At 43.5% G+C, this 26,186-nt stretch overlaps 2 protein-coding genes across 2 annotated transcripts; both read right to left on the bottom strand.

The window, feature by feature from the left end:
- Positions 1-983: 983 nt before the first annotated feature.
- TMEM239 (transmembrane protein 239) lies at positions 984-1,472 on the bottom strand. Its single transcript, XM_043969810.1, has one exon. The coding sequence runs from the start codon at positions 1,470-1,472 to the stop codon at positions 984-986; it is 489 nt and encodes a 162-aa protein (XP_043825745.1).
- Positions 1,473-9,496: 8,024 nt separating this feature from the next.
- On the bottom strand, positions 9,497-25,978 carry C6H20orf141 (chromosome 6 C20orf141 homolog). The gene is made up of 4 exons (XM_043973100.1): positions 25,840-25,978; positions 16,453-16,565; positions 9,821-10,066; positions 9,497-9,718 (listed from the first exon to the last, which is right to left on the bottom strand). The coding sequence occupies exons 1-4, from the start codon at positions 25,912-25,914 to the stop codon at positions 9,502-9,504; spliced, it is 651 nt and encodes a 216-aa protein (XP_043829035.1). The 5' UTR covers positions 25,915-25,978; the 3' UTR covers positions 9,497-9,501.
- Between the last annotated feature and the right edge of the window lie 208 nt (positions 25,979-26,186).

Below are 26,186 nucleotides of genomic sequence, written 5' to 3'. Positions count from 1 at the left end.
TATCTTACCCAGGCTGTCACACCCGAGTCATACCCCATTTCTCATGCTGGCCTATTATGCCCAGCCCCTCACACTTCAGTCTGGAGTGTTGGGCTCTACACTGGACTCTGGATTGGGCCCTGAAGGTGCTGCTTCCGCTTCTCTGCTTATTTTTACTCTAAATGGAGAGGTCTAGTGCATAAGGATATGGTGGGCCAGAGTTCTGCACAGATTTCTTAAGAGCCCTAGAATCTTGTCTATGCCTTGCTGCCCATCCTTGGAGCCTCCACTTCCCTCCCCTTTGCTTCTGGGAAGAAGAGGGTGCCTTGATAGCATTAACAACCATCCAACCCAGAGCCCAGCTGGTCCCTCCAGGATGGGGCTTCTGAGTATAGTTCAGATGGGAGGCCATAGACCAAAGGTCAGGGGGCAGAAATTTCTGAGTTGAATTGAGATGGGTTGAGACCATGAGAAAGGGATGAGGTCATCATATCATACAATTTAGAATTGGAAGGGACCTTAGAGATCACCTAGGCCAACCGTCTCATTTTACTGATAAGGAAACCAAGGCCCAGAGAGGTAGAGTGACCTGCCCAAAGTCACACGGGTAAGGAACAGAGATAGGGTTTAAACCAAGGTGTTTTGACTCCAAATTCAGAGCTCTGAACTCCCGGGTCTAGTGAAGGTGGGATGGGGTTATTGGATGGGAATCCAATTATTCAGGACTTCTGGGACTCAAAAGACCTGGAATACAGGATAGGTGCTGGGATTAGAGGCTGGGCAGGGTGGGGATTCCTGGATTTGATTGTGCTAGAGTAGGCAGGAGGCTGAAGGGAAGGGAGCGACGGGGACTGCTGAATCCAACCCCAGACAGAGCAGACAGGTCAGGCAAGGGGCGGTGGCAGGGGACAAAGCCCGTCCCTTGTATTGGATGGGGTTTAGGACGGGTTCAAGGCCAAGGCTGGATTGGGGGCAGTGTTAGGGGGCAGATGGTGGTCCCTTTCTTAGATGGACCTGGGGCCAGTGTCGAGGCCAGGATTGAGGCTGATGACAGGTCCAGGCCGAGCCATACCCGTCAGTAGCCCCAGCAGGCTGAGTAGGGTGGAGAGGAGCAGTAAGAAGGAGGCAGCAAAAAGTAGGGCGGGCAGTGCACTCAAAGCCATGAGCAGCAGGGCCGGCAGTAGATGCTTCCACATAGCGGCCACTACAGGCCAGAGCGAACGCAGCAGGTGGCATCCTGTGGTGAAGAGGGCATGGCACAGGCCCAGGGACAGCAGCAGGTAGAGGCCGGATTCAAGAAGCCACAGGCCTCTCTGCAAGGGCACCCACCAGCAGGACGCGGAGCACCAGGATGTCCAGCGCCGCCGAATTCCACCTGGGCCCTCCCACCAATTCTCCCAAGCTCGCCACAGAGACCAGCTCCGCCAGTTATTCCTTAAGCCTTCTCCCGCCCCTGCTTCGTCCGTTGCCCCCTCAGTTCTGGCCCGCAGCATCGACCCGGTGCACCTGTGGGGGAGGGGGAAGGGGAGGAGCTGTGATTCCCAAGCACCTATGGGGGAAGACCGGTGTTCCGAAAGTATCTAAGGGGAGCAGATCCCAAAGAGCGGGGAGCTGATTGAAACTATGGGAAGCAGGTTACAAGGCCAAAGTACCAAGGGAGAAGGGATCCCAAAGCGTAAGGAATGGTAAAGAAAAAGGGATCCCACAGCATCCAGTGGAAAGTGGTCTGAAAGTACTTGAGGGAGGGCGGAGTGATATCCAAGTCGCTAATTCTAAAGCCATGGGGAAATACGGGGCTGGGAAGGAGTTGATTCTGTCATAGGGAATGATCCTAAAGCTCCCCTGGGGGGAGGTTTATGGTGCCAAAGTATCCCGAGAGCGACAGGCATTGGTCTCGGAATAACCAGGTTCGGAGAGGGGCGGGAGAAGAGATGAAGAAGATGGGAAAGAGGGAGGGAAGGAGGGGTGGGGTGGAGGAAGAGAACTTCCTAGTAATGAAATGCCCTGGGGTGATCTCGCTTACTTAAAGGAGTCAGAGGGGGAGCAGTTTCTTGGACACACCAGCGTGGAGGAGGCTGAGGGAGCCAGTTGTCGAGTCCAGCTGTGAAGAAGAGGTCATGATTTGGTCCCTGGCTGGGAGCTTGGAGAAAGGGCCTGCGGATACCTTGATCTCGGGATCTGCACCTAGGAACAGTTGTCTTGAGAGGTCAGGGAATGAGAAACCCCAGTAAGTCTTGCTTTGAGCCTTGCCTGCCTCCAACCACCCATTCAAGGTCTCTAGCTTAGGGATCTTTAGAAACATCTGGTCCGTGGAGTGTCCTGTAGGCAAATCTAAAGTGGAATCTGGGGTGTGTGTGTGTGTGTGTGTGTGTGTGTGTGTGTGTGTGTGTGTGTGCGCGCGCGCGCGCGCGCGGGGGGGGGGGGGAAGTTAAAGCTTTGGGGCCCAGGGCAAAGATCCCCTGGTTCTTCGTCTGAGGTGGGAACTAATGAAGCCTGAGAATCCACGGCTGAAGGCTGAGATTCTTCATATCTTTTAGGCTTCTAACTTAGAGCAACCACCTGGATCCCTGTTGCTGCTGGAATTAGTTGAGAGTTCAGAAGTTTTCTTCCAGTGCTCCATCAGGGAGGTGAACCTGGGCTCTGGAAGACTATAGCAGAAGAAAGAAAGCCTTCCCTAGCAAACTGGAGAGGCTCATCACCTGAGAAGGTTGATCAGTGCTTGAATGTTTGGGAACACAGTGGACTACAGGGACCATCTACTGAGGCATGGCAGGGTTGCAGTCTGTATCAGCTACATCAACAGAGGAAGGTGCTACAGATCCTTAAAGTATTGGCAGAGGCCTAGAAATGAACTCCCATAACACTGGGAAAGTAGATGAAGAGAAAGTGAATCAGAAACAGGCTAGGGGGAGGAAGCAAGTGTAGACTGTGCCTCTCAATATAGATTTGCTCTGGTACTTCTTTCCTTGGTGTCTTGTCAGATTCTGATTGGGCTTTGTCCTGTAAAAGGCCAGAAAGTAGAGAAAACCCAAGGACCCAGGAGAAACCAACCACTAACTGGTCCTCCAAGGATCATGGGGCGTTAAACTGTTCTAGGAAAGCAAATGGGTTCTGGGATCCCAGCATTTCATTACAAAAGTTGAGATAGAAGAGAATAAGGAGGGAAACAAGAGATGGGAGACAGGAGAAGGGTGGACCAAGAAAGGACCAAAGACATGGAAGGGAAAGGGAGGGATTAGGAGAGGTAAGAGCTATGGAAGTGGGCCCAGGCTGGGGGTAGCAGAGATATGTATCAGGGGAGTGAGCAAGAGAAGGGAGGGGAGAAGAAAGGAGAGAAATGAGACATGAAATGAATAGAAGTATGAAGCAGAGGAGACAAGATAGCTTTGGGAAGGGGACAGAATCATAGACAATAAGAACGAGAAGGGCTTCAGAGGGTCTAATCCAACCTGTCCCTGAGCAATAATAATTCTCTCTCCAACATCCCTGATAAATGGCCATTCCTCCAACCTTTGCTTGAAGACTTCTAATTAGAACCCAATACTTCCTGAAGCAGTCCATCCCACATTTGGATAGCCCCAATTTTAGGAATTCTTTATATTGCCCCTTGATCAACTTTTCTTTAATTTCTATCCATTCTCTCCCATTCTATTCTCTGGGAATAAACTGACAAATCAAATGCCTTTTCTAGACACTGCCTTTCAAAAACATTTATCACATTGTCCCTGAGTCCTCTCTTCTGTCTTTCCCCACTTCTTTCAACCAGTCCTCATAGGGTGGGGTTTCAAGGCCCTTTATCATTATCCTGATCATTCTCCACTTTGTGCTCTCTAAACTTGTCCATATTGGATGGAATCTCTGATCACTTTGATGTGGTCCTCCCTCCAATTGTCCATATTGCAACCTATCTATATCTACTCACCCTATGACACTTGTCCATGCCTTCCCATTAGTTCTTCCAAGGAAGTCCACTCGATATATTGGGTGGGGGCCTTCCTTTAGCTATTGTGACATTGTGTGCAAAGCAATGGAGTATACAGATTGTCCATTTTCATTATAGGACCAGCCCACCTCCATTTCAATTCATACATCTCTCTTGGGTATCCTCATTTTTAATTCTCATTTTAATTTTAAACCATTTTATTGATGCATGCACTTTCCCCCTTTTTTGTATCTCTATTACTTTTCAGTGACTCCACCTCCTCCATAGAAACCTCTGTTGTAAAAAATAATTACAATCATGCAAAACAAATCAATGCATTGGCAATGTATGAAAATGCAGTCTTCCTCTTGTCCATTGGGAGGCAGGTGACATACTCTGTAGTCAGTCATCTAAAGTCACAATTGTTCAATGTGTTGACCAATGTCTTGAAGTCCTTCAATACTGTTTTCCATTCTATTATTCTGATGATCTTGTTTATTGTTTTCTAGTTCTACTTACTTTGCTCTGAATCATACAAATCTTCATGTGTGTCGTGTCATGTTTGATGGAACAATCATACTCTACCACATCAATATACCATAATCTATTCATCTACTCTCTAGTCAATCAATGGACACCCAATTTCCAGTTCTTTGCTACTAATAAAGTTTTTACTATAATTATTTTTGCATATGTGTATAAACTATTTCTACATATGTATAACCTTCTCCTCTTTGGTGTAGTATATGCCTAGCAGTAATATCACTGGGTCAAAGGATATACACAATTTCGTGACTTTTTTTAGTCTAATTCCAGATTGTTTTCCAGAATAGTTGGATCACTTCACAACTCCAAGTACATTCATATGCTTGTCTTCCCATAGCCCCTCCAACACTTAGCCTTTTCATCCTTTGTCTTCTTTGCCAATTTGATGGATGTGAAGTAAAAACTCAAAAGTTGTTTTTATTTTCTGCCATTTCTAAGCAATTTCCCATCAGTAATAATATATTGTAGATTATTGCTCAAAACCACATTGCTTGTAAATATCTTTCATAAAATGTGGTACCCAAAACAGAATGCAATATCATAAATGTGGTCTACTGTGATAGATGAAAACGAGAATAATGTGTCCCTCCATTCTCTAAATGCAGTCTTTGGCCAGCCTGACTGTTCTCTGAGCTCCATCTCCTTCCTCTTGGCCCTTCATATGGGCTTGTCATTCATATCTAGAATACACTCCCTCTTCATCGCCATCTCTTAGAATCCTTAGCTTCCTTCAAGGGTCATTTCAGGTGCCACATGCTACATATAACATTCTCTACTTCTTTAGGTTATAAGTGTTCTTTCTCTTCAGATTTCTTTGCATTTACATATTGTATCTACCCCTTACTCCCTATCCCAGTAGTAACAATTATTTGATTCCTGCCTAGGTTTCCCCATCACCTTGCTTCATACATAGTAGGTACTTAAGTATTTGCTTGTTGAATTGAACAAGAAGGCATTTATATTTTGTTTTGCTGCCATATCACACTTTTGATTATGAAGCCACCAACATCACCGGGCCTTTTCCACACAAGTGTTTATCTAGCCTTTGAAATACATGGTGAGCAAAAACAAGTCAAAATGCCATTACAAAAGAGAAACTGCATGAGAAGTTGCATAAAAGGTGTCCTAAGAGAAACGTGCAATTAGAACTCAGAACCTGGGGAGGTCTGCTGGAGTCAGGACTCCTAGAATTTCAAAATGCCTGGAAGGTTTTGACCTAAGGCCATTTTTGCTGGCTAAAAAGCCAGAGTAAACACACGGCTCTTTGGAAGAATGGAGATTAGACTTGGGGTGAGCCAAGAGTCCATTTTGGTATGAGATGTGCCCATATACAAGGCAGAAAACAACACAGTTACTCTTCCAGTATGCCCCTTTCTCTCCTCTGACACTGCCACCACCTTAACCTTAATGCAGGCCCCCATCACCACAATTACCTGCTGGTTTGTCTGGCTTCCACAAATTTCTCTCCATTCTGGTCCATCCTCAATTCAGCCGCTAAAGTGATTTTCCTAGAACACAGGTTTAACCATGTCAACCCCAACCTACTCAATAAACTCTAATGGCTTCCTGTCACCTCTAGAATCAAATACAAAATCCCGTTTGGCATTCGAAGCCCTTTATAAACCAAGCCCCCTCCTACCTTTCCAGTGATTTTCCTGGCTGTTCCACAAAAAAGATACTCCACCTCTTGGCTCCAGGCATTTTCCTCTGACTATGCCCCATCTCTAGAAAGTTCTCCCTCCTCATCTCCCTGGCTTCCTCTAAGTCCCAACTAAAATCTCAGCTTCTACAGGAAATCTTTCCAGATCCCCTTTAGTTTTAATGCCTTCCTGTCTCAGTTATTTCCTATTTATACTGTCCAGAGTTTGTTTGGACGGATTTGTTTGCCTGTGATCACCCCCATTAGATTGTGCACTCCTTAAGGGGAGGGACTATTTTTTTATTTTTATTTTTGCCTTTCTTAGTATTCGTAGATAGCACAGAGTTTGGCACATAGTACCTGCTTAATAAATGCTTACTGACTGGCTGGTGACAAACTCAACAGAACTGTACTGATCTAGGCAGGGATGACAGACGGGCTCATGGAAACAGTGGCATGGTTCAAGCCCAAGTTCCATAGCAATCTTCTTACAAATGCTGTTAGACACCGAATCTATCTAAGACTATATCCATGCAGAGTTCAGTATATTACTGAAAACTAGGTAAAATTTTACATAAAAGAGAAATGTGTAACTGGAAAAAAGATGACCTGTTGCATAGTAAAAGTGAGGGATGACATATGGTCAATTGATAAGTTCTATTAGTTAAAATAAAAATGTTTTTCTTTTCTTTTTTTTTTTTGGTGGGGCAATGAGGGTTAAGTGACTTGCCCAGGGTCACACAGCTAGTAATTGTCAAGTGTCTGAGGCCGGATTTGAACTCAGGTCCTGAATCCAGAGCTGGTGCTTTATCCACTGTGCCACCTAGCTGCCCCCCTAGTTATAATAATAATGTCAATAGGAATGTCTCAACATAATGTCAAGAGAGTGAGGGCTCAGAGGGCTCATGGAACATTGGGTGGCCTTGCTGTTGTGGATTTTGGTGAGGACATGGGATAAGAGTTGCACAGACATGGGCAAGGATAGGCATGCATGGATGACTTGTGATCCACACATTGATGAGAAATAGAATTCCCAATAGAATCCCAATGTGGGACTTCCCTCATTGATGAGAATGGATTCAATGGAACATTAGCAATCTAGCCATTACTCACCTATCCTATACTAAAGAAACTGATGTTTTGAACCTAAAGTGTAGGACTTTATGTATATTCTTTCTTTTTCTTTTTTTTGCAGGGCAATGAAGGTTTAAGTGATTGGCCCAGGGTCACATAGCTAGTAAGTGTCAAGGGTCTGAGGCTGGATTTGAATTCAGGTCCTCCTGAATCCAGGGCTGGTGCTTTACCCACTGTGCCACCTAGCTGCGCCCCCCCCCCCAAATGTATATTCTTTTTTTTTTTTTTTGGCGGGGCAATGGGGGTTAAGTGACTTGCCCAGGGTCACACAGCTAGTTAAGTGTCAAGTGTCTGAGGCTGGATTTGAACTCAGGTCCTCCTGAATCCAGGGCCAGTGCTCTATCCACTTCACCACCTAGCCGCCCCCCCCAAATGTATATTCTTATTAAATTTCATCTGCTTGGATCTGGCCCACCATTTTGACCTGTTTAGAGCCTTTTGAGTCCTGACTCTTATCATCCAATGTTAGCTATCCCTCTGAGCTTCATATCTCTAGACTTGATAAAAATGGTAAATAGGACAGATCCCTGGGGCGCTTGTCTAGTCAACAATGACTGCTAAATGACTCAGGTTTCCCCTTTCCCCAATCTGTCTGTCTTATCATCTCACTCACATCTCTCAGTGTCAGCCACAGGGACTGCCTAAGAGACTTTGTCAGATGCTTTGCTGGAATCTAGACATATCTATACATCTACAGCATTTCTCGGATCTAGATGGGAAGGGACAAAAGTCAAAGCACAGTGAGGGACAGGAGGACACAAGAGAGAGGACAAGGGAGGAAACAGGAAAGAGATGAGGAGACAAGGGTGAAGAGAGAGGAGAGAGACAGGACCAGAAAGGGAGAGATAGACCAGGGTCATCGTGGGGCTGGACTCACCTCCCAGCAGAGCAGCCTTGGTCATGTCGCCACCGCCAGCTCCCTATGCAGAGCTGGGAAGGAACCCCTGCAACCTGGCTCCCCGCCTCCCCACCTCCACCCTACCCCAGGGGCCCCATTGTGACACGGGCTTTGGGGGAGGGGGAGGACAGGCCACAGAGAACAGAGCCCATTGGACCCCGGAGTCTAGGCTCTAGTCCCTGTCTTTTTTTTTTTTCTTTCCTTATCTGGGACCCGGGGACCAGCACTCTTTGACAAAAACAAAATAAAACGAAGAGTATCTTTTTTTGGGGGGGGGGAGGTGAGGCAATTGGGGTTAATTGACTTGCCCAGGGTCACACAGCTAGTAATTGTTAAGTGTCTGAGGCCGGATTTGAACTCAGGTCCTCCTGAATCCAGGGCCGGTGCTTTATCCACTGTGCCACCTAGCTGCCACTATCAAAGAGTATCTTTAAAAAAAAAAAAAAGAGTTGAATTCCTTTGCCACCAAAAGTACAAACTGTCAGGAACCAACAGACAGAAGGGATTCTCTGGACCAAGATTTAGCTTAGTACTGTAATGACTCCTCTGGGCCTCAGTGTCTCTCTCAGTAAAATGAAAGGTTTGGACTGGTTGAATTCCAAAGTCCTTCTTCACTCTGTGATTTTTCTGGTCTCCAAGGAAGGGAATTTCACCCCAGCTTCCCTCTCTCTCCTATTCTCTGGTTTCTGAACACTGCTTGAGGTCTGACCTACATCCTACTTAATTTAGAAGATGAACCTGCCATACAATTCTCTCTCCAGATCCTCCCTCCTCAGAGACCATAAGCCAGGGCAGGTGCTGCCTCAGGCTTCTGTATCTCCCTCTTCTGCCTAACCCCCTATTCCCCAGTCTTTCTTAGCCAGGGGTAAGGTTAGTGGAGGCTATACCTTTCACCCTGTGACCCATGACCCCAAACTCCTGGACCCTGAAAATTTATGGAATTCAACATATTTCCTGTACTGGTAGGTAAATCCCTTTGCCTCCCTGGGTCTCAATTTGTTCCCCTGTAAAATGGGAGGGTTAGACCAAATGATCTCTAAAGGCCCTTTGGAACTTTAAATCCTAAGATTCTAGTTGTGTAGCAAGAAAGGGTGGAGCAGCCTCCTTGAAACCCCGCTCCCCCCAGTGTTAGACTCTCCTCTGATCCTCTTATCTGAGGGTCCAGGGTTTAGGCTACTGTGTAGAAAGGGCTCCACTCTGATTCAAGAGGTTTCTGTATTGGTTTTCCAACCCTGGGACTGGATCTAGTTTGGGGCCTTGCTTCCAGGCCACTCACCCCAGGGTGGCCTAGAGGCGATTAAAAAAGAAATTCAGAGGCAGAGGCTGGGACAATCCCGGTGTATTTTCTGTGAGGAGGCTCTTTTAGCCTACTGAGGTTTTGCTTCAGGCCAGGGCCTGTAGACTGACTAGAAGGCTGAAGATACTGAAGGGCATCAGGGCCCCAAAGATGAGCCCTAGGCCTGTGAAGAGCAGGAACCCATCCAGGATTTGGCTCACAGTAGGTGGGAGCAATGGTTCTTGTAAGCGGGGACCTTCACCCCCTGCGCCCGGGCCAAGTGGTCTACACACTGGTCTTCGAGGAAGAGGCAACTCCAGGGGCCTACAAGGAAAGGAGAACCCAAGATGAGACTGAGGCCAAAGCAAAAGGTCCCAGAAACCAGGTGAGCTTGGGCAGAGAGACCCAGGAATTCAGCCCCCTTACCCATGTATAAGGTCAAAGGCCAAGAAGCTCAACATTAGAAACAGCAGCAGCATCATCATGGCTGGACCAGCCAGGGCCAGGACAAGGCGAGCACCGAGTCCGAGTATACCAAGGCCCAGGGCCCCATCCAAGAGTGTGAGTGAACTCCTCAAAGGCACCCCATGTCCCTCCAAAAGCTCAGGACCCTCTCCAGCTTCTAGGCTTCGGCCCCCGACTGGTCCCATTCGATCTGTAATGACAGGGATCCTGGGGAGACAGAGATAAGAAATAAGGATAGATAAGGGAGGATGAACACAAAAGAATTCCATTAAAAAAAAAAAAGATGTTAAGAAGTTGAAAAATCCCAAAGAGCAAAAAACTAGGGAAAATTTTGAGGTGAACAAGTCAAGTATTCTTATCTACGTTGGGGAAAAGAGGAAGTTCAGAGGAGGAATGAGGCAATAATAGACAACAGAGAGAAAGAAGAACTCAATTCTTATTTTGCTTCTTTTTTTCCCTACCAAAAAAAGAATGATCTTTGGAATAGAAAAGGCCAAAATAAGACAGTAGAGATAGGGATGCAGAGTTGGGAGGAGAGAAGGCAAGCAATAGGATATCAATTATACATGGGAAGTCATACAAAACCTATTTCTGTATTAGCCATATTGAAAAGAAAAGGAAAAGCAAGAAACATAAAGAAAGTGAAAAAAGTATACTTCAATCTACACTCAGGGTTCATCAGATCTCTCTCTGGAGGTGGAGAGCATTTTTCATCATGGTTCCAAGAAGCTAACAATCTATTGGGGAGATTGGAAATATACACAAAAAACTGTGGTCAAAGGGAGGAGATAAGACCTAAAAAGTCCAGGCAAAGTGACATGAGAAATTTAATGAGAAAGAAATCATTTTCCTGGGGACAAGGGGGAAGAGATTATGAAGGAAGTCTTCCTGAAGTAGGAGGCCCATGAGTTGGACCTTGAAGGATGGAGATAGTTGGGGGCTGGGGGAGTTCAGGTCGGAGGGAGTAGCTATTCTAGGGAAAGTAGTTGGCTGAAGCAAAAGTACAGAGAGGTGGGGGAGGGCAAGAGGTAATCATTGAACACCAGTGACCCAATTTGCCTGAAACATGGAGAGTATGGGCTGGGAAATAGTATGAAGTAAGACTGGAAAGCCAGTTTGGAGCCAGATTATGGAATTTTGAAAGCTGGAGTTAGAAATGTATACTTTACTTGTAGGTAATGGGAAGCTACTAAAGATTTTGGGACAGGGGAGTGGCCTAGTCAAACCTATGCATTAGAAATATGATTATGGTAACTCTTTGAAGGATACACTGGAGAGGGAGTGAGCGAAGGCAGAAAATGCAGTAGGAGTGAGGATTTGAACTAGGGAGTATGAGTGAATAGAAGCAAATATTTCTCAAATGTATAGAGAACTGAGTCAAATTTATAAAAATACAAGTCATTTTCCAGTTGATAAATGAGCAAAGGTTATGAACAGGCAGTTTTCAGACAAAGAAAACAAAGCTATCTATAGTCATATAAAATGCTCTAAATCACTATTGATTAGAGAAATGCAAATTAAAATAACTCTGAGATGATGCTACCTCACACCTATCAGATTGGCTAATAGGACAAAAAAGGAAAATGCTGAATGTTGGAGGGAATGTGGGAAAACCTGGACACTAATTCATTGTTGGTAGAGTTATGAACTGATGCAATAATTCTGGAGAGGAATTTGGAACTGTGCCCAAAGGGCTATAAAATTGTGTATACCCTTTGATCCAGCAATAGCACTGCTAGGTCTATATCCCAAAGACAGCCCCCCGAAAGAGAAAAGGACCTATTTATACAAAAATACTTATAGAAGCTCTTTTGTGGTAGCTAAGAAATGGAAATAAAAGGGATGCACATCAATTGGGGAATGGCTAAACATCTTGTGGTATATAATTGTAATGGAATATTATTGTGCTATAAGAAATGACAAGCAGGATGATTTCAGAAAAACCTGGAAAGGCTTACATGACCTGATACAAACTGAGGTGAGCAGAACCAGGAGAACACTGTATACAGTAAAAGCAATATTGCATACTGAAGAACTGTGAATGATTTAGCTATTTTCAGCAATACAACGATCCAAGACAATCCCAAAGGACTAATGATGAAGTATACTATCTGCCTCCAGAGAAAGAACTGATATTGTTTGAATACAGACTGAAGCATGCTATTTTTGCTTTTTCTTTCATTTTTTTCCTTTTATTTGAGTCTTCTTATACAAAATTACAAATGTGGACATCTTTTACATAATTGCACATGTATAAACTATATCTGATTGCTTACCATCTCAGGGAGGAGGGGGTGGAGGGAGGGATAGGATTTGGAACTCAAAACTTTAAATAAAAGTGTAAAAAAAGAAAAAGAAGAGAATGGATTTGAGAGATATTTCTAACACTCCAATATGCCAGGGGCTCTGTGATCTTATCAGTGCAGATCACACCCCCTCTGTCCTATCCATGGCTATCTTGTACAATGCCAGTTCAAATCCTCCCATACATTTCTTTTTTTTTTTTGGTGAGGCAATTGGGGTTAAGTGACTTGCCCAGGGTCACACAGCTAGTAAGTGTCAAGTGTCTGAGGCTGGATTTGAACTCAGGTCCTCCTGAATCCAGGGCCTGTGCTCTATCCACTGCACCACCCAGCTGCCCCCTCCCATACATTTTTTTATAACAGATTCACCCAAAGTGTTGGGGGCCTTCCTTGCATTCTTTTAAATGATATTTTGTTTTATTCAATCACCAAAAAAAAATCTAACTTCTCGCCATCCCACCTCATCCCACTTCCAATTTGAGAACTAAAGAAAAATCAATCTTGTGGCAAATATGTATAATCAAACAAATCTCTACATTGGCCAGTCCAAAACAAATGTCTCGTTCTGCACTCAGTTTTTGAGTCCTTCACCTCTCTATCAGGAGGTGAAAAGCATCTGTCATCATTAGCCCTCTAGAATTGTGTCGGTGATTATGCTGATCAGAGTTCCTAATTCTTTCAAACTTGTTTAATTCCATTCACTTCACTCAGCATCAGTCTTTCCAGGTTTCTCTGAAATCATCCCATTCTTCATTTTTTACAAACAATAATATTCCATCACATTTATATACCATAATTGTTCTACCATTCCCCAACTTATATGTACCCCCCTTAGATTCCTATTCTTTGCTCCTTCAAAAGAGCTATAAATATTTTTGTACGTTCTTAGAGCTTGTTTTGCTCAGGACTAATACCTCCTTTAATTAACCCTCTAAATTCCCCTCTCCCTTCTCCCCTTTCTCTCCTATTTCCTTGTTGAATGAAATGTATTTCTCTACTCAACTCTGTGTGTATTCTTCCTTCCTTTAACCAAGTCTGATGTAGGTGAGATTGAAGTATAGATATTTGCTTGCATACCCTAATTATGTGAGATCATTTTCCCTAACCTTCCTTTCTCCCCTGTCCCCATCCCTTCCTTTCTTTCTCCTCTCTTTCCATGCTTCTCTTAAGATCATCAAGATGTACCAGAATCACTCCAGGACTTGTCTAATTAGACTCCCTATTTGGTTTTTTTGGTTGTTTTTTTTTTTAGAGTTTTTGCTCAAACAGCTTTTTTTCCTTTTGAGTTTTTGCTCAAACTCTGTTTTTCTGTATGGCATTGTTTGGAGATGTTTTGGAGTAATTCTCTCTGCATGTGTGTATTGAGCACCCCTGCCACCATAGTAGTTCGTTATTGTAGGATTCTTTTTCTGTTTGTTTGCCCATTCTTCCAGCCTATAGCCTGACTTAAAACTTGATATTAGAGCTGGGATCTGCTACACTTCTGCAGGGAAGGTCTAGATTGGTCTTGTTGCTGCTTTCTTGGGACTTGAAGTCTTGTGCTATTCCAAGATCACAGGGACAGACTAGAAACCTGAAAGCTTTTGGTGATACCAGAGTGGTTTGATCCAGGGCAAGGTTCAGTTGCCCTCCCCCTGATCTGAGTTCTGCATGTTTCTGACCTGGCTTTGGGTTTGGGCAAGAGTAGATTGCTGCTGGATTCAACTCTAACCAGCCACTTGGAAAGCACTGTTGGTTCAGAGTGACAGAATTGTCATCTTTCCCTTTGGCCTGGGATTCCTGCCTTAATTATTCTCCTGTCTGCTCTGGATCCGTGACCCAGAACTGGGTAATGAGTGACAAAGGTATCAACTTACTCCTGTTCCTATCATAGTGACCCAGTATGAGTCTAGCGCCCCTATGTGTCTGAGACTTCCTCTTTGTTCAGCCTCTTCCTGGAAGTTGGAATGGAATGTATTCCTGCCCTGATCCAGTCCTTAGCATCTTCAGAACTCTCTGTTTCCTTATACCAGTCTGGGATGGACAAAGAACTCACTGTGACTTTTCCTGGATTTCTGCATCAGGATTGTCAGGTGCATTTTCTAGATCTGTATGGAGTATTTGTGAACAAGCGCTTGGCTGCATTGCTTCCCGATGGGCCGCCATCATGCCCTTCCATGCATTTTCTGACACTGCTTGGATAACAACAGAACACTTAAAGAGAGAGGAGTGAGCTGCGGCAGGTTTTGAGGAAAAGGTTAGAGTTAAGGCTGAGTTTGATCTTCTGCGAGAATGGCCTTGTGGGAGATGTCCAGTAGGAAGAGACATATAACTAGGACAGGGTGACCAGAGTCCTGCCCCAGGGCAAGGTATTTTAGAGGGTATTGACAGCATTTAGAATCATTCAGGAGCATTGGAAGGATGGTGCTTAGTATCTTGTTAGTAAGAATCATTTAAAATAGTAAGTTACTAGGTGACCCCTTTCTCCAGTTTCCTAGCTCATATTGAATCTCAGATGAACATTCCCCTATAGGCAGTGGTCTACTCAGCCGCAGCTTCTTAGTATCCTAGGTCTGTCCCCTGGCAAACAAATTTGTCTTAGAAAGTTGACTTGATCTTATGTTATTTCATAACATTTCCCCAAGACAAATGTTGCTAGTATTGTCTCTTCCAGCAGGATTGGAGCTCAGGGGAGCTATTGGGGATGACTGTATAGATATGGTTGTCATCTACACAAATATATGCTGTCTACACTGAGATGGTAATCACAGAACCTTGGAAGTATAGTAAGTTGTTGAGGAAGAAAAAGAGAAAGAGGAGGGCTAAGGATAGGATCTTGGGGAAAATTTGGGCATAAGGGGCAAAAGGAAGATGAGGAGGCAGTGAATGGCTTGTTTCCCAAAATGGCTCAGAATTGAATCTAATACTCCAGATATGATACGACCAGGACATTATCCAGAAGAGCTTTTGCCTCCCATGTTCTGGATGCTAAACTTCTATTTATGAGGCCTGAGACAAAAACATGGTTAGAGAGATAGGAGAAAAGCCAGGAGACTGCAGCAGCATGGAAAACAAGGGAGAAAAGCGTATCTAGGAAGAGGAGGATAGATAATAATGTAAAATGTGGCTGAGAAGCCCAAGAGGATGATGCAGATATTGAAGAGATAGAGTGACCTGAAGAAGGAGAGATAGATAGGGCAGGTAGGAGGGGGAAGTAAGGCAGAATGGAAAGATCATTGATCATAGGTTCATAGGGTCATTGAGTCTAATGACTTATTTTATAGATGAGGAAAATGAAGCATAATGACTTGCCCAGGGTCATAAAACTACTAAGTGAGGCAGGATTTGAACCCGGGTCCTTTTTGAATTTGTTTCTTCAGAGATCAGAAGATAGCAATATGAGAAATGATGCTGGGGGAGGGCAGATTTAGGAGGAATGAGGGAGACCGAAATGGAGGATACTGGGCTGGGGAAGAGACAGTTGGAGAAATGGGGCTGGGGAGGCAGCAGTAGAGAGGAGGTATGGGGGATACAGAGTTAAGAGAGAGGGATAGAGATACAGGGATGAGGAAACAGAGATAAGGGAGAGAGATGGGAAATTGGAGACCCAAGAAAGAGATGAGAGACCTTGTGAGAGGTCTCTCTGGGTAGAGTTAGGGACACAAGGGGTTTGGAACATTAGGAAGAAATAGGGTATCAGAGACGGGGAGACAAGAACCCTGGTGAGGAAGTGGGGGTGGAGGCGTCAATGTCAGAACCTAAGTAGGGTAGGACCTAAGTTATGAGGAAAAGGACAATGAACTCAAGACAACTGGGACCCGAGGGGCAGGAAGCCCTAGAGAGCCCAGATTAGCTCCTTGCAAAGCGCAGGGAGTAAGCAACATTCTGGGTCAGCTCTGTTGGAACATGGTCATTTCTGTGGGGTCCTATATTCCTTTTCTCCCTCCCCAGCCTCCCCACTCCTCACCTCCTCCCTATCGGGCCTGCCATTCTGGGTACATACACTGCCAGGAGAGAGGGAAGGCATTGTGACCTACAGAGGCAGGGGCTGCTCCAGAGGTCATCCTCCCCCACCCCCACCCCTCCACCCACCCCCACCCCCGCCCGCATACACATAATAGTTATGACCAGATTATTTTTGGACCAGCTAAATCCACAGTCATGCCTAGCCCTGGGCAGTGAGAAAGAGGGGAAAGGATAGAGAAAGAAGATTTCTCTGGTCCCTTTGTTTGATTTGTAACCCTTGCTTCAAAGGGCCCATTGCATGGAACTATCCTCATTGCTGGAGACTAATTGCTTGGTGCTACTCACCTGCATAACGGGTGGAATTGGTGAGAGCTGGAGAGAAGAGGGAACCTGATCTTCTGGCTTCTAGCTTCAAAGGAGAAAACTCTCTTGTCAGACCCTCTGAAGGGGGAAGAACTCTAGGAAGAGGTCAACATGCAGAGGAGCTGGCTCTTAGATCATGTCCCCTATTCCCAGGGAATTTCCCCTTGGGGGAGATCTGGCACTCTTCTCTCTTAATTAAGCTGAGTTATCTCCCTCATAAAAGGAGAAAAAATACCTGAGTATTGAATTTTATTTCTATTTTGCTATCGACTTGGATAAATAGATTTATTTGCTATTTGCTATGTCAATTCATTGTGGAACTGCTATTTATCAGCAAGGAGATAGATAGATAGATAGATAGATAGATGATAGATAGCTTGGGTCACTCTTTTCCCATTAAGGTATAGTGATCAGGATTGCAGCTTAAACTTAAAAATTATTTCCCCTAGACTAACAATATTTAAGGGAAAAGATACATATAACTATAGCGTGGTAACCCCCTTCCCTGAGGAATTCCATTATGAGTGTCTCAGTTTGTTTCAATACCAAACCTAATGTATTGGGGACCAACTGGAGTCAGATTCACCCATTACACATTCCTTCCCTATTTGGGATCCTCATCACCTCTTCCTTAGATTATTTCAAAATCGTTCTAATTGGCCTCCCTACTTTCAGTCTGCTCATTCTTCAATCTATACTCTGCAGGGGTGTCAAATTAGTATTCTCTTTTTTTTTTTTTTTTGGTGGGGCAATGAGGGTTAAGTGACTTGCCCAAGGTCACACAGCTAGTAAGTGTCAAGTGTCTGAGACTGGATTTGAACTCAGGTCCTCCTGAATCCAAGGGCCAGTGCTTTATCCACTGCGCCACCTAGCTGCCCCCTCAAATTAGTATTCTCAAAGCACATGTAAGGGACCCACTTCCAGGTAGGCATGGACCATATGTTCCTCTATGGTTTATGTCTCCCCAAAAAACTTTGGGGAAAATAATTCTATTTATTGCAGAGATGCTCTGAACTGCCTTTCCCATAAGTGTGTCACATACTCCAGAGCATGTTGAATGAGAGTTATTTTTCTGAGTTTAAGATTTTCTCTGTGACCTACAGCACAGGGAGGTCCTTACCTGGAAAATGCTCAGGCAGATCCTGGATACACAATGTTCAAAACAGATATCAAATATAGGACAGCTATTTATTTCCTATACCATAAAAGAAGTGCTTTAAAAACATATGTACTCTGGGGCAGCTAGGTGGCGCAGGGGGTAGAGCACCGGCCCTGGATTCAGGAGGACCTGAGTTCAAATCTAGCCTCAGACACTTAACACTTACTAGTTGTGTGACTCTGGGCAAGTCACTTAACCCCAATTGCCTCACAAAAAACCAAAAAACCACCACCACCAACAACAAAAACATATGTACTCACATACACAAAGTACACATTAACTTAAAACATAAAACAAGAAAGACCTGTTACCATCATTATAATATCCTGAAAGGTAAAGACATTGTGAGACTGCTAAAAAAAAAGATTATTCCACTTTCACCTCAGACCTGTACTGTGTAGGCAACTCATAAGATTCAGATCTCCTGGCCAGTCTGAACTTGCCTTGAGCTTTAACAAACTTTTAGCTGCAGCATCCTCCTAGTGGTGGCCATCTTCTTCTCTCAGAAACTATGCAGTTACAAGAATTGTGGTGACCAGCCAGCAACAATTCAGGTGTCCAGGAGCTCTTGAATTCACAAAATAGTCATTAAGCTTAGAAATGTCCCTTTTTCCCCACAGGTTTGCTAGTTTCTGGATATAGATTTATCCACAGGGAAGAAACACAGAGACAGAAGAAACCAGCCAGGGACTCAGTCTCACCTAGGTAAACACATGTTGCTCATTTTGTAGCTACAATTGCTACTGGGTAGAAGAAAGAAATTCTCTACTCCTTACCTACTGGAAATCCTCAAAGGAGAAATGCGGGGTGGGGGTGGGGGGCTGCAGCTAGGTGGAGCAGTGGATAAAGCACCAGCCCTAGATTCAGGAAGACCTGAGTTTAAATCCAGAATCAGACACTTGACACTAGTTGTGTGACCTGGGGTAAGTCACTTAACCCTTATTGCCCCGCAAAAAAGAAAGAAAAGGAATGCAGGAAAAGTCCCACAGGAGCCAACTAAAAAGAAGAGGAGTGGAACTTTTTTATAACTCTGATAGCTTTCTAGGAGTGGGAGAGAGACCAAGGGTTTCACTAACTTTGGGAACAATTATCTTTGATGCAACTCCAGTGGTAAAGAAAGATCAAGGGACCAATCAGAAGTTGCTGGGTCACATTTATCCTTGAGGACAAATCCCCCCAGAAAGGGGTCAGAGCACATGCTCAGCTCTATGGGAAGTGCTATAGTTCTAGCTATAGTATAGCTCTATGGGAAGTGCTATAGTTCATCTGTGCTACAATAAAACACACACATATGTATATATAGACATCTCATGCATTTTTTTTCTGGTGAGGCAATTGGGGTTAAGTGACTTGCCCAGAGTCACACAGCTAGTAAGTATCAAGTGTCTGAGGCCGGATTTGAACTCTGGTCCTCCTGAATCCAGGGCTGGTGCTTTATCCACTGCACCACCTAGCTGCCCCTCTTTCATTTTCTTTTCTTTTTTCTTTTTTTTCCTTTTTTTTGGGGGGGGCAATGAGTGTTAAGTGACTTGCCCAGGGTCACACAACTAGTGTCAAGTGTCTGATGCCAGATTTAAACTCAGGTCTTCCTGAATCCAGGGCTGGTGCTTTATCCACTGTGCCACCTAGCGGCCCGGCTTATTCATTTTCTATATATTCTTCCCCACTCTCTCAGACATTGGAGCCAACTCTATTAACGAAGAATAAAAAATAAAGAGAAGAAAAAGAAGTTTAGCAAAACTAAGCAATAGACCGATGGATTCTGACAGTACATGCAATTTTCCACACATATAGCCCTCTACTTCAGGAAAGAAAGAGAAGGAAATTGTGTATTTTCTCATGTCTTCTTCTGGATCGAGCTTCATCAATATAATAGCACTACATTGGGGGTCTTTTGGGAGGAAGGTTGGGGTTTTTTTAGAGGCAATGGGGGTTAAGTGACTTGCCCAGGGTCATATGGTTAAGTGCCAAGTGTCTGAGGATGGATTTGAACTCAGGTTCTCCTGACTCCAGGGCCCATTTTTCCTGTTCTTTCTATTTACATTTTTATAGTCATTGTGTACATTGTTTTCTCATTTCTTTACCAAATAATTTCATATATCTTCCCATGCTTCTCCACTTTTTCATATTCATTGTTTATAATACAAAGATTTGTTTTTCTTAAAGTGAAAAGAATTTATGAAGTTTCCCCTGCCCATTTTAATTCCTACATTAAAACCTCTACAAATCAGTTATTTTTAATCATATAGCATACATTTCATCACACATCAATATCCTCACTTTAAAAAAAAAGAGGAGGACCTTCAAGCACTAAAATTATATATCTGAAAGAGATGTGTTGAAGATTATTCTTTTCTTTTCTTTCTTTCTTTCCCTTTTTTTTTTGGCAGGGCAATGAGGGTTAAGTGACTTGGCCAGGGTCACACAGCTAGTGTTAAGTGTCTGAGGTCACATTTGAACTCAAGTCCTCCTGAATCCAAGGCCAGTGCTCTATCCACTGCGCCACCTAGCTGCGCCCTGGAGATTATTCTTGACTGCAAACACAAGGGCTGAGGAAATCTGAAGATAAGGGATAATGGAAATTCTCTAGCCTCCTTCTCAAGGTAGACTTCCAATTGCAGCTGGAGGGGACTGGAGAAGGGGGATGCACAGCAGAAATTTTTAAAAATGGCTTTTCAGTATTGTCTTTTTATACAGGAAAGGTCCCATATCTGATATGTATTCATTTTTCCTGACTCTTAGGGTTTCTTGGGAATTGATTGGTGGAAATGCGAAGTGTTAAGGAATTACCTGTCACATCCTCTCCCAGATGTACACTTTGGGTTTTTTTTTTTGGTTTTTTAACTTTGTAATTGAAGAGGTGAAGGAGAGAGAAAAGTCAAGGGAGAGAGGCCCACTCAATCTCATGGATGATTGGTGTTTGCGTGGTTGGTTGGTTCATTCTCAGAAATGGAGGACCTGCTTTTATAGTCTTAGCTGGGCTCTGAAAAACTTTCTCAGAGCCTCAGCTCCTACCTCACAGAGATAATCATTAACTCACAATAGGTCTCATGGTAAAACAAAAAAAAATGTGCCATTCAATTTGTTCCTGGCCTAAATTTTTGACATAGCTCTTAACTCTCCTGAGCCTGTGTCTAGATACAAAAGCATGCTCTAGTTATAGTCACCAGTCTAATATTCACTCAGGGCTTTTAATTGAGTACCTCATGTAATTGAATATCTATATAAAAATGGGCCAGAAAGCATTCACAAACATATGTGGCTACATATACATTGTCTAACCAGCAATTCACAAAAGAAAGATGGCAACTGCAATTACAAAGATCCTAAGTAGCAAACATCCTTATATATATTATGGAAAATGGTCATAGCAATCATATTCCAGACATTGTGAAATTAATTGTGGTAGTCAAATTAACTGGCCTTGGGCAGCTAGGTGGCGCAGTGGATAAAGCACCAGCCCTGGATTCAGGAGGACCTGAGTTCAAATCTGGTCTCAGACACCTGACACTTACTAACTGTGACCCTGGGCAAGTCACTTAACCCTCATTGCCTCGCCCTCCCAAAAAATTAACTGGCCTTGCCATATATATATATATATATATATATGTGTATATATATATATATATATATGAATGATATCACCCAGAAGGATTCTGGTTGGCCAGGCATGCTCCCAGTTCGGACTTGCACAATGAGACAAGAGATAAGAAGGGCAAAGTTTGAAGCAGGGAGTGGAAGGAGAAAGGAAGATGAAAAGGAAGGAATGCAAAGAAAATAGCAATGGAGCTAGGAGATTCCCTGGATGCCCTGCTTTATCTGGCCAAAGTTTGCAGACATTCCAGCTTTTCTTCTTCTCCCACAGATGGAAGACTAGGGAATTGATACTGAGGTTTTTCCCCATTTCTGCTAATGCCAGACATTGCAGTCAATGCTTCTTTTCCCTTTCTCAATGTGACCATTGGCCACCATGAAATCCATGTATGGCTGTTATTAAGAATCCTGAAAATTTACTGATCCAGGTGAGGGGTCATGGTGGCCAAGACAACAAGATCAAGCGCCTTTACTGATCATCAGATACTCAGTTATTCATCTGCTATTTCCTGATCCCTAAGACTGAGCATTGATGGCTTGCTTAGCTGTGGGGGCTGGGTTCAGGCTGAATGTGCAAACTTCCATCTCTAGTGATTGGAGATGCAGTGGTTCAGGCACTAACTGTTGAGTATTCATCATCCAGGTATTTACCCTGCATGTCTATTTTGAGTAAATGGTTCTTTTCTGTACTATATATATATATATATAAATAGAGAGAGAGAGACACACACACACACACACACACACACCGAGACAGAGATACACACATATACACATACACATATACATATATATTAACTACTCTGAGATAACTCAAAAGAGTGAAAATAAGGGGTTAAAGCCCTCATTTATATATAAATATGAACTCTAAGTACAAATAGTGAAGATAACAAGACATTGCATGTAGCAGCTAATTTCATTTTTAATTAAAGTTTTTTTTATCAATATTGTTTTGAGTGTTGGTTCAAGCTCATGGAATTTGCTATAGTAATACTAAGGCCCAGTGAAAACTTTTACCTTTGTGTGTGTGTATATATTTATATATATATATATATATTTTAATAAGCTGTAACTGTCAAAAATCATTACTTCCCATTCCTGAAATGTATTTGTTTTAGTTTAAAAGTTATACTGTTGGGGCAGCTAGGTGGCGCAGTGGATAAAGCACCAGCCTGGATTCAGGAGGACCTGAGTTCAAAAATTTCTACTTTTTTTCTTTTTTGAGGTTTTCCCCTTTTGTTCTGATTCTTTTTTCACAAGATGACTAATGCAGAAATATGTTTAATGTGATTGTACTATAACCTATATCAGATTGCTTTTGGTCTTGGGGAGGGGGCAGGGAAGGGAGGGAGGGAGAAAAATTTGGAACAAAAAATCTTATGAAAACAAATGTTGAAAACTATCTTGACATGTAACTGGAAAATAATAAAATACTTTTATGATTTAAAAAAGTTATACTGTTGTACTGTAACAATTTTATTGATCTCCAAATAAATAACCCTTAGTTTGAATCAATTCCCAAGACAGTGTACTAATTTTCCAACATCTGAATAACCACAGTTAGCTGTTAAATTCGTGTTCAAAAACAATGCCCCTTGGGGGCAGCTAGGTGGTGCAGTAGATAAAGCACTGGCCCTGGATTCAGGAATACCTGAGTTCAAATCCAGCCTCAGACACTTGACACTTAGTAGCTGTGTGACCCTGGGCAAGTCACTTAACCCCCATTGCCACGCCAAAAACAAAAAAAATGCCCCACAATAATCCAATAGGAAGTTTTACTTCTGTCTTCTCTGGATTTAGTATGCGAATTTCTGAGCATTTCAACTACTCTTCTTCCCACATGGTAGCTATACTCCGGTATCTAGCTTGGTGAACTTATTATGGAAGTACTTTTCTCCTTCTCTATTCCTTTGCAAATTAAAGCCCTTTTAATTAAATTTGCAAGCTTTCAGGAAACTCCACTTTTTTGCAGTTATTTTATTTTTTAAAATAAGAAAACATTTTTGTTTATAGTTTTGAGTTCCAAATTTTATCCCTCCATCCCTCCCTCTCCTCCCCCTTCCCTGAGGTGGTAAACAATCAGATGTGGGTTATACATTTGCAATTATGTAAAATATTACCATATTATTAATTTTGGGCAAGAAACTTGAATAAAAGAAAAAAATGAAAGTGAAAAATAGCATGTTTCAGTCTGTGTTCAATCAATACCAGTTCTTTCTTTGGAGGTGGATAGGATGCTTCATCCTAGTCCTTTGGAATTGTCTTGGATTATTGTATTGTTGAGAATAGTTGTCATTCACAGTTCTTCATCAAACAATATTGATGTCACTGTGCATGGCAATGGAGGTGATAATCCCATCAGCAGGATCAGAACACATTTGAACTTCAGATTTTAGGAAGAATATGGACAATCTGGAGCTTGTCAAAAGGATGATAATCACTTTCAGGAAAAGACTAGGATTTTAGGGGTTCAAACTGGAAGAGAGTTTATAGATCATCTAGCAGCTTTGTTGTTCAGCCATATGGGACTCTTCAAGATTCCATTTGGGGTTTTCTTGGCAAAAATATTGGAGTGGTTTGACATTTCTTTCTCTAGCTAACTGTGTACGATAAAGAAACTGAGGCAGATAAGTGACTTGCTGTTAGAAACAGGTAAACTGAGGCATGACTCCTGGTCTGGTGCAAAGCAGGAAGGCCATTTAATTACGATCTTGCAAGAAAGGGCAAAGCATGCTCATCTCAATGATTATATAGGTTCGTCCCTAAGGCAAGGATTCCCTCCCCCATTTTGCCTTTCTGGCTAGTTCAGATGCACATTCTTCTCAACAGTCCGTGGGACAGCGTCAAGACAGGGATTTCACAGTTCTCTCCTTCTCTAGCTCAATAGGAAAAGGAAGAGAATTTTGGGGAGGGGGAACAGCTCCTAGGACTTGAACAATGTTGTCTGCCCTATCTGGGAGAAACATACTCCTCTCCATTGCAAATGCTAGCTCAGCAGGAAATGAAGAGAATGGTGGGGAGAGGGAGAAGAAGACCCCAGGACTTGAATAATGTATCCTGTCTACTGAGGACGACACATTTACTTCTCTCATTTGCCCAGCATCACACAGTTAGTGTCTGAGGCCAGATTGAACTCAGGAAGATGAGTCTTCAGACCTGGCTGCCCCCATCTAGCTGCACAACTCCCTTATTTTATAGATGAGGAACCTGAACCTCACAAGAGATGAAGCAGTTACTTACCAGCAGAGCCAAGATTTCAGCCAAAATCCCGTGGCTGCCTATCTATTCTTTTCCAGTGGGCCTAGTTACATCTTTATGTTCCATGAGGGTGGGTTAAATGAGCTAGGAATGTTTAGCCTGGAGAACAGGACATTTAGGGGAGAAAGGCTGTCTGAAAGTATTTGAAGGCTTGTCAAGTAGAAAAGAGATTTGATGTTTGCTTTAGCTCCTGAGGGCAAAATGAGGAGTAATGGGTTGGAAGGTACAGAGACAGATCTAGACTCCATGTAAGAAGTTTCCTAAGAATTGGAGCTGCACCCAAATGGTAGGCAGTGAGTTCTCCATCAATGGAAGTCTCCCCCCCACCCAAGCAATGAGGGTTAAGTGACTTGCCCAGGGTCACACAGCTAGTAAGTGTCAAGTGTCTGAGGCCAGATTTGAACTCAGGTCCTCCTGAATCTAAGGCCAGTGCTTTATTCACTGTGCCACCTAGCTGCCCCCTGGGAAGTCTTAATGGAAAGCTGGCTGACCACTTTCCGGGGATGTCATCATGGCGGATATAGTATTTTTCAGATAGAGGTTGTTCTGAGTGACCTCAGAGGGGCTTTCCTGTTTATGTTGGGAAAGAAAAAAATAAGAAGGGGAGGAATACAAAGGAACAGAGTTGAAGCTTCAGGTTCTGGCCTCAGAGCTCAGTCCATTGAAGCCAAAGGGTTAGCTCATCTGCCACTTTGTGGGCTCAGTGGGTACTGCATACACTTACCTAAATCTTTTAAAAGCACATTTCTCCCTCTGCTAGCTCCTATTTCTTCCATCCTTTCTACATTTCACACGAGAGTCCTTTTCTTTTTTTCTGCAATGAGGGTTAAGTGACTTGCCCAGGGTCACACAGCTAGTAAGGTCGGATTTGAACTCAGGTCTTTCTGAATCCAGGGTCGGTGCTTTATCCACCTAGCTGCCCCACCTCCCAGCCTTTTTCTTTCCACACTATGCTCCTCCCTCTAAGCTTCCTTAGATTCCCCTCCCTCCCCATGGCCTAAGCACAATTCCACCTGCCCAACACTACCAGCTCATGTCTGTCTCTGGGTCTTCTGTATGTATGTACTTTCTCCCAGGGTGTGGTTATTGCAGATCTCAGCTGTGTTTCTCCATGTCCCCTCTCACTCAGAACCTCAGAGCCAGATTAAACCCAGTATGTCTGGCTCCTCAGATCTTGTTCCCTGTTGCCCCTTCAATTGAAGACCTACAATGGCAAAGCAGCTTAGTGGAAAGCATACTGTAGTTATGGGAGACTAAAATTTATATCTTGGCTCAGACACTAGAGTTGTGACCTGGGCAAGTCACTTAATAAATGTGAGCCTCAGCTTCCCCAACCATAAATTAGGTGTAATACCTACCTCGGGGTTGATTTGAGAAAAGGACTTTGCAAACCTTGAAACTATCAGCATCATCCATACGGTTAGACCTAGCATCACACCTCCTCATTTCTCATCTTTGGAGGTCAAGAGAGCAGAGCAACATAACTTTCCCCTCTTCCTCCTACCCCCACTCCAGTAAGATGCAACACCGAGAAAGGGGGCTGGGTCAGGGCCTCTTTATTACTTTTTTCAGATGTATTCCAGTCTGGGTCCTGTTTGGTGCTGGGGTCCTTTGTACTTGGGCTGTATTTGGGGCTCCGGTGTTTTGTTTTGTTTTGTTTTGTTTCCAGTCCGAGATTCCTGTTGGATGTTGGGCAGGGATTAAG

This window comes from Dromiciops gliroides, chromosome 6, assembly GCF_019393635.1.
Source record: "Dromiciops gliroides isolate mDroGli1 chromosome 6, mDroGli1.pri, whole genome shotgun sequence".
Taxonomy (NCBI): Eukaryota; Metazoa; Chordata; class Mammalia; order Microbiotheria; family Microbiotheriidae; genus Dromiciops; species Dromiciops gliroides.
This window is presented reverse-complemented; position numbering and strand designations above follow the sequence as displayed.

Excerpts from the sequence above, each read along its gene's own strand:
- TMEM239 (XM_043969810.1), bottom strand. The coding sequence starts at position 1,472 with ATGCTGCGGGCCAGAACTGAGGGGGCAACGGACGAAGCAGGGGCGGGA.
- C6H20orf141 (XM_043973100.1), bottom strand. The coding sequence starts at position 25,914 with ATGCTAGGTCTAACCGTATGGATGATGCTGATAGTTTCAAGGTTTGCA. Across the intron at positions 10,067-16,452 it reads CAATTCCACCCGTTATGCAG|GATCCCTGTCATTACAGATC; the intron begins GTGAGTAGCACC and ends CTGTCTCCCCAG. Across the intron at positions 9,719-9,820 it reads GCCTTTGACCTTATACATGG|GCCCCTGGAGTTGCCTCTTC; the intron begins GTAAGGGGGCTG and ends CTTTCCTTGTAG.